Raw genomic sequence first — 8675 nt, forward strand, 5'->3', positions numbered from 1 at the left:
TTAATCTGGAATCTTCTGTGTGCTGTTGTGCAAGTACCCCCGGCCCCCGCCGTCCTGTGTCCTCATATGTTAAACTGGGCATGAAATGCCCCCTCTGGGGTCGTGCTGAGGAGAGGCTGAGATCACGCGGGGAAGGAGCCCAGCAAGGGCCGTTTCCTGATCTCCTCCCTCTCTCAGGAGGGAGCGCGTCTGCCTGCCCCGCCAGCCCCCGAGCTCCTGAGTCCTGCGGGCCCACACGACAAATGTCGGTCCATTTCTTTTCAGTTAACCCAGACACAGCTCTTGGCATGCGCCAGCCACTCTTCTAAGCTCTTCGCCCACATTAACTCAATTAATCCTCACAACCGCCCCCTCGGGAAGTACTATCAATACCCCCACCTCCATTTTGTATTCAAGGAAAAGGGCTCAGAGAAGATAGGTAACTTACCCAAGGTCACACAGCAGAGCGGGGAGTGGAACCCAGGCAGTCTGGGCCCAGAGCCTGAGCTCTTAATAACCGTACCCTGCACCCTCATTATAAATGCTTGTTGAATGTCTGCTTTTGAACATGACAGGGTCGCTGGATCCCTGAGGCAGGAGCGTGAAGGGAGGAAGAGAAGGAGTCAGGGTGGGGGGTAGAGGCTGTGACGGTGGGCACCTGAAAGAATTGCACCCACTCGCTGTGGCAGTAGGGGAGGGGGCCTTCCAGGGCCGGGGGCAGCTGGCCGGGGTCCACGTGGTGGCTGAGAGCCTTCAACGAGGTCACCACCTCTACCTGCAGAGGAAAGAAGCCAGTCAGGAGGACCAGGGGACTCGGGGTGGGGACACATGTTTGAGAAGGGCCTTGCCAGATCCCTGCCCCACCACCACTCCACCCGCCGCACGGAAGGCTGGCCCTGGCTTTAAGAGTTGCTTTCTGGGCCGAGGATCTTCTCTGGAAAGTCTGACAAATCAACATTCAGAATGAGACCCTGGCTAAGGAATGGCAAATAACAGCACTCATCATGCCCCTGTTTTAGCCTTTGCCCAAGGCAGACATCACTAATCAATCCCAGCACTGGCTCCCTCTAAGCCAGGCTCTTTCCCGGCACAACTCTCCAGGCAATCACACAAACTGAGTGAAGCCCACCCTTTTCCTGTAACTTCTTTGTAATCTTTGTACTGTCCTCTGAGGACCCCCCAAGGTGCTGTCTCCTTCTTGGGGCTGATGAAAAAGGTCACCCAATCCTGACAGTATCCTCTAAGACATGGAGGAAGGATGAAGTGGCTGCTTCTCCTGGGTGGTGAAGTTGGAAGTTTATGCCAGGCCCAGCTCCAGATACCTAAGCTTGGGATCGGGGTAGATTCGATTTTTTTGGACCTATCTGTTCTCCTTGGTACTCAAAGTGTGGTCCATGGACCAGCAGTCTCAGCACCACCTAGGAGCTTTTTAGAGATGCCAAATCCCAGGCCCCATCCGGAACTGCTTCATTAGAACCCGCACTTTGACAAGGTCCTCAAGGGATTCACTGGTACATAAAAGCATGAAATGCACATCTCTGGCTCACAATGTGCCCCTTTACCAATGAGGAGGAGGAGGAAGGAGTCCTTTAAAATCACTTCCTGAAGCAGGGCAGAGGGCAGGGTGCCCATGCTCCTGATTGTAATACATGGCGCGAATTAAAGAAAACGGCAGGGCTCTTTCCTGCAAAACCCCAAGTCATCTGGGTATCTGAGCCCGAGATGCTGAGAGACCCAAGGGAGGGGAAGGCAGGAAGATCGAGGCCACAGTAGGTCTCTAGCTTGCCACATGGCCTTGGGCCTCAGTTTCCCCATCTGAAAAGAGGGAGGGAGGGGTCGAGGAGATGAAGCTTTTAAAATAGGTTTCAGGCCATTGCAACTCTCAGTCATGTGCCAGGAGCATCACCAGAGATAGAGAACTGTACTGTTTGGGAGCACCTGCCACAGAGGCAGGGCCGTGGAGTTGCAACACCCGGCCTTGAACTTGTTGACCTCCACTAGGTTATTTCAGGGTGGCCCCTAGCTGCTGGATTCTCAGCTCAGCTCAGCCTCCCCCTCACCTGGATGTCAGGTAGTGTCTCCAGCTGGAGAGCGGCCTCCTTGTCCCCCAGGTAGAGCACAGCACGGATGGAGGCTGGGGCCAGAGCCTGTCAGAGAGAACCACTTCAGAGGTGCTCTGCTTAGACCTTCACCGAGCCCCCTGCTAAGATTCAGGCAAACTGGGGCGGGGGGTGGGGCACGGCTGGGGACACGTAGGTGGTATGTTTGGAGGGTGAATCGAGAGTCAATAGAGCAGCAGGTCCAAACTTCCTAGATGATCCGTCCCCACTGGGCCTCAGTTTCCCCATTATAAAGTGAGGAGGAGGAGGAGATCAGACCATAAGTAAGCATACGCCAACTTTCCACTTCCTGTGCTGCCTAACCCAGCTACTTAGGCACCTCTTCCTCTGACATTATGGGCTCATGAGGTTCAGGGGATCCAAGTCTAAGCCGATCAGTGTGCCGCATTCCCCTGGCCACAGAATTGGTTGGGGGATGGACACCTGAGCTAAGGAGACAAAAGGAGACTCGCTGGGATCTCTGGGAAGAGAATCTCTCACTCTTTCCTACTGGACTTAAATGAAAGACCATGGGAAGTGAGAGCTGTTGGGAGCCAGACAGCCACCAAGGCAGGGAGCCTGGCTGAAAATAGCGCCCTCCCAGGAGAACCCGGCCAGAAATGGAGAGACAGGAACCAGGTCTTGGTGATAATATTTGAGCCCTTGAATCAAGCCGTACTTGAAGTTGGATTTAATTTCCAAATTGTCAAGTCAAATGAACCAATGAACTCCCTCTCTCTTCAGGTCTCTTTGGGCTGGGATTTCTGTACCTGTAATTAAGAGTGTGCCTGCCTGGGGTTCCTGGTCTCAGCTCTGAGCCCCCCGGGGCTCCAGGAACATCACAAGTCCCCTGGGAGCTCCAAGACTTGCTAGGCTGAGGCTGTCCACCTCCCACTCACCTGGGTGGCCTGCAGGGCACTGACCAGACCAGGGTGTGGGGGCTGTTTCCTGGCATCAATCACAACCGCCAGTCCCTTGGTTTTATCTTCAGGCCTGTGGGTTGTAAACAGAGTTGGCAGTCTTGCTGGGTGGACCGGGCTTTCTAGGAGGAAGGACCTAGGGAAAGGGGAGGGAAACTGGCTGCCAGAAGCCTTGATTTATTGGTGAACTCTTCATCCTACAAGACCAACTGCCAATGCCCACCCCACTCAGGAAGCCCTCCATGATCTCTCTCCAGGCAGAGTCCATTGCTTCCTCTTTGGTGTTCCCACGGTACCTCACACAGCCCTCTCTCACACCCTAAAAGCCACTGTCCCAGCTGCAGTGGGTGAGTCGTCCAGCATTCAACCCATCCCTTCCCTGTGGGCAGAACGCTCTCGTGTTTTCAGGAATCCCACGCCCTCCGTGTAACAGGCCCCCAGGGGCTGGTTTCTGATTGGCTGAGGCCAACAGCAGCGAGCCAATTCCTCTGGCCAATGATTGCTTTAAGTGGGGTCACATGACATATTTCTGTCCAATGAGAAGTGAGGGGGCGTGTGCTGGGGGACTTCTGGGTGAGACAGGCTCTCCTGTTCGAGGTTCTTCCTCAGAGCTGGAAAGCAGAGACCAAGAAAGATGAATTTCCTTATCAGTTAAGACATTTTGAACTGGAATTTGTTACTCGCAGCCGGAACACCCTCACTGGTTCGTGCTGTACTTTTCAGTGATTACCTTAGGATTTCCCAAACTGGCCCAATTGTCAGGACTTGCTAAAATAATCGGTTCCTCACCCCCAGCCCTGCCCCATCCCCTGAGCGGGTACAGGGTCGGGCAGGGAGTCTGTGAGGTTCCAAGTGCCCTTGGCCATCCTGATGATCAGGCAGGTTGGGAAAATAGCCGGCACCCCCCTCCCCCCCCCCCCCCAGGCCTTCAAGCCTTAAGCCCAGCCAGTTCATAGAGAAACCGGAGGCGGCCAGTGTGGAGGTGGAGTTGTGGTATTACAGGATCTGGGTACCTGGGCAAGTTGTTTCCTCTTGCATCTGTAAATGGGGATAATAACAGTGCTGGCCCCACGGGACTGGCTGTGGTGAGGACTGATGAATTCATTAGTGTAAGGCACTCAGTGACTGCAGGGTAAGAGGAATGTAAATGTCTGCTTTTGTAATGACCCTAGAAGGGGAAACTGAGGCACAGAGCCCCGACATGGCAGACAGTGAGAAGAGGCTCCTGGAGGTGATGCCATGTCTCAGACTTCATGACCCGCACCTCACCAGCCTCTGGCTGTTCATGCTGGGACAGCGGTTTGCTTCCACACCGGCCTGGCCGCCAGCCTGGAGGCCCCTGGAGGGCAGGCCCCGATGTGAGGAGCATCTGAGTCTCTAACATAGCCTAGTGTGAAGCTGGGGCCAGGACTCCACAGTTTGCAGTGGTCATCAGAGTCCACTTGGTCGTCCCTTTTTTTCAAGTGAGACTCAGAGGGGGAGGTTACTGCCCCGACATCACACAGCAAGTTGGTGGGATTCCAGGACTCAGTCTACCACACTGGCCACTTCTCAGCACAGAAAAGGGGGTCCCATCTCCCCCTCAGGCCAGAAAAGCCACACCACCTTGGAGAAGAGGAAGAAAAATCTCAATGGCCCCAAGTGGCAGTGATGGCTCCCACGGGGTAGAGCACATGGGGAAGGTTCCAAAGGGTTCCATCAGTCCCTCCACTCCCTACCCCTAGCCACACAACCTCTAGGATGGGCTGGGGTCTATAGGCACAGTCCTGAGCAGATACCATCTCTGAGACCCTCCTGGCTGGGGGCCAGAACTCTGAGGAAAGGTACCTTTCCCCAGCCAGCCCAACATGATGTCACACAGGTGGGGGAGTGGAGGTGTTAGAAATCATCCTGGATCACCCATTACTCACATACTAATTCTTTCTTTCACTCTCCTATTCATTCATTCATTCATTCACTCATTCGCCCTTCATTTGTTCAACAAATTATTTATAATTCAAATGCCAGCTCAATTATCACCTCCTCTGGGATGCCTTCCCAGATTTCCCAATTGAAATCAGTCCCCCACCCTTCCCACTCCACAACAGTGGTTCTCATAATGTGTCCCTAGCCCAGCAGCATCAGTGTCACCAGAACACTTGTGAGAAATATAAATTCTTAGGCCCAAGATCTACCAAATGAGAAACTTGCAGTGGGGCCCAGCGATCTGCTTTAACAGCTCTCCAGGTGATTCTGATGTACGCTCGAGTTGTGAACCACTGATCTACATCATCCCCATTTTCTTCACCACACTGATGCTCCTGAGAGTTGCTTGTGCATGCTTTGCTCCTTACACACCATCCATCACCCCCCCCAATCTGGGAACCCCCTGATGGCAGGGACTAAGTCTGTCCTGCTTTCCCCCCAGCATCTGGCTTTGGACTGGCTCTGGGAACAGATGACTGGGTGGAAGGACGCGGTGTCTCTCCATTTAGCGCCTGGACCTGGGCTCCGGGCCAAGAAGTCAAAGGGGGACAGAGTGGCCAGCTGGCTCAGCCCCTTACCTGGGGACAGTGCATAGGTAGGACAGCAGCTTGGTGACCTCTGATGCTGTGCACCACAGTGCCTCCCAGGCCCCCTCGGTGGTTGACACCAGGAGCAGGGGCCTCCCTGCCCTGTCCCGACCCCCTGGAGGAGAGAGGACACATGTGAGCAGTGAGAACTTCGGTGGAGCCCTCTCTCCGGGAACCTCCTCTGTGGCCTCCAGGTCCCTCCACCTCCGATGCCCTTTCTCTCCTCCCCCGTGAACTCTGAACTGAGTCAGCCCTGAAGACCCAGCTCAAAAGCCACTTCCCCAGAAAGCTGTCCGTGAATCCGTCCTCCATGGAGAGGCATCCTCACCTCCCTCCGGACTCCCCTCTGCACAGGACACTCTGGGAGGCACAGCTCAGGGACTAGACTCCCAGGCACGGAGATGGGTTCAAGTGTCGGCTCGTCACCGACTCACTGTGTGTCCTTGGGCTAGTCAGCGTGCCTCTGAGCCTGCTTCCTCATCTGTTAAACGGGGAGAATAAAATGCGGAGCTTCTTAGGTCATTTTGAGGACTAAATGAGAAGCTCCTGAGAAACACACTGAGCCACGGGCTCGGTGACAGCCATTGTTAACACGGATCATCACCTCTGTCCTCAGCTCTGTCCTTGGTTCTGCCCTCGGCCCAGGGCCGCCAACTCACGCTTAATTCTTGCCGACTTTTACCCGTGGGTTCTCCACAAACTGTTTCTTGTTCCAGGAATCAGGGCGGTGTGGCCCACTGTCCCCACAGAGGTTGAGAATCCGAGGCCCAGGGATTCAGCACAGCCCGGCTGCACTGTGCTGAGGGGAGAGGACAGCGCAGGGGAAAGAGGCTCAGGCCTCTGGAAACTGGGCCTGTCTCACACCCTGGGCTCAGAGCCCTGCCCTCCAGAGTTACCTCACGCAGAACCATCCTGCAGTGGTCACTGCCCACTCTAGGTGGGGCACGACCCTCTACAGTGTGTAAGTGCGGAAGACCCTTTATGGCTCAGGAAGTCTTGGAGACAAACTTAACTACCTTCGCAGGGGCTGTCTTACACAGGGGTGCAGACCTCTGGACCATTCTTTCTTTCACACAGCTTTGCAAATTTGACATAATTTAAAAATTTAAAAAGATGTCCATCTGTGTATGTGTGTATCTAACTCTATATCCTTTTGATATCATGGGTTTGATTTTTTTCCTTGATACTCATTTATAAATTTCAAAAGGAAAAGCATTTTGTTGGGGACAATATGGGAAAACTTGAATATGAACTGGGTGTTGAATAGTATTAGAAATTATATTTAGTTTTGTTAGATAGGCTAATGGTATTGTAGTTATTAGGGAAAATATCCTTACAGCTGAGAGAGGCATGCTGAAGTATTTAAGGGCAAAATATGAAGATCCTTCATTTACGCCAGAATGTTAAGACATTAAATCTGAATAATGGGTATGTGAGTGTTCATTATACTACAGTCCCTGCTTTTTTGTATGTTAGAATTTTTTTATAAGAGAAAGTCAAAAAACATGAAATGATTAAACGTGAGAAAATGACATAACCTGCAAAGTCGGAGATGTCTGTCCATGTCCCCCTGAAATCCTCTCACAGCCACTGGGGCCATCAGGTTGGGCAATGCTGCATCATGTCCCCAGGCCCATTTTATTGATAAAGAAACTGAGGCCCGGCGAGGGGAAGCGGCTTCCCAGTCTTGCACAGCGCCAGGTCCCTAACCTGCCAGCCACGGAGGGGGCAGTACTTGATCTGGCCCTTGACCATACGGAAAGATGAGCTCCTGTCCCTGTAGACCCATGACTGGAGCTCAGCAGAGGCTCTGGGGGCGCTACTCCCCTACTCTAAATACTCCATGGCTCCCCATGGCCTCCAGGAAAAAGTGCAAGCTTCTCGACTTGGCACTCAGGTCTCCCCAGAGGCTGCACACTCTTCCGGGCTCATTTCATTCACTTTGTGCCATGAGCTGTATTATGTCCCCTCCACACCTCCCACCCCCCTTCCATTTGTTGAAGTCCTAATCCCCGGGAACTCAGATTGTAACTGTATTTAGAGATAGGGTCTTCAAAGAGGTGATTTGATTAAAATGAGGTCACTCGGGTGGACCCTAATCTAATACGATGTGTGTCCCTGTGAGAAAAGGAAATGTGGACACAGACACACAGAGAGAAGACCACATGAAGATCAGATGACCATCTACAACTAAAATACTATGTCACCCTTTGTCACCTATGTCCCAGCCAGAATGGGTCATCTGTCATTGCCTAAACTAGCCTGATCCTTCCTCACCTTCCCACCTTTGTTCACGCTGCTTCTTCTGCCAGGGATTCCCTCCCCTCCTGTCTTTGTCTGGTGAAACCCTCCTCATCTTTCCAAGCCCAGTTTGGATGCCACCTCCTCCAAGAAGACCTCTTCCCTGCCCTCCTTAGAAGCCCTTCTCCCACCCCAGCCCCCTACAGCAAATGTAGGCCTTTGTTCGATCCTGCAAGACTGAGGGTACAGAGGCTCAAACTCATTGTATCCCAGCTCTCAGCGCAGAATTGGAACAGGTAATCAATGTCTTGACTGATGAATGCATGGATTATTACAGTCATGCCTCTCAAACTTCCATGCTCCTGAGGATCCTGCTAGAATGCAGATTCTGATGCTAATCAGGCCTGAGAGTCTGCATCTCTCCCTAGTTCCAAGGTGATACCAATAGAGTTGGTCCCCAGACCACACTCTGAGTAGCAGAGGGTCCCGGTACTCAGAACATTCCACGGTGGAACATGGCTATAGGTTCGTGTGTCTGGTTCCCCACCCAGCACCGCCTGGAACAGGGCTTGCACACAACCAGAGCTACCTGGCTGAATCCACTGGAGCGATGGGCAGCTGTCCACCTGATGTGCCTTCAGCTGGGAGGCCCTTCTGCCCCAGACGCCCCCCTCGTCTGATAGCTGGAACCAGGAATACATTAGTGCCTCGGAGCCCTGGCTCAGAGCTGCACTGTGCGCACTGGGTTCTGAGTCTCCGGTGGAAATAGGGACAGCGAGTCAGGAGGTCGTGAGTACCGAAAGCCACCAGAAACCTGTCGCACCTTTCTGCAGCATTATTCACTCCCAGTATGGGCGGGGGGGGGGGGGGGGGGGGGGGGGGGG

General features: G+C 53.3%; 1 protein-coding gene across 1 annotated transcript in view; it reads right to left on the reverse strand.

The window, feature by feature from the left end:
- Positions 1–8675, reverse strand: part of KIAA1755 (KIAA1755 ortholog) — a 40230-nt gene that overhangs the window by 12262 nt on the left and 19293 nt on the right. The window contains exons 5-8 of the mRNA XM_035006300.1: positions 5542–5665; positions 2978–3071; positions 2040–2126; positions 638–754 (exon numbers count right to left, since the gene is read on the reverse strand). Of these exons, the coding sequence (XP_034862191.1) occupies positions 638–754; positions 2040–2126; positions 2978–3071; positions 5542–5665 (422 nt within the window). The remainder of the gene's footprint in view (positions 1–637; positions 755–2039; positions 2127–2977; positions 3072–5541; positions 5666–8675) is intronic.

The sequence above is a fragment of the Mirounga leonina genome, unplaced genomic scaffold, assembly GCF_011800145.1.
Source record: "Mirounga leonina isolate KUSES-001 unplaced genomic scaffold, KU_Mleo_1.0 Mir_150, whole genome shotgun sequence".
NCBI lineage: Eukaryota > Metazoa > Chordata > Mammalia > Carnivora > Phocidae > Mirounga > Mirounga leonina.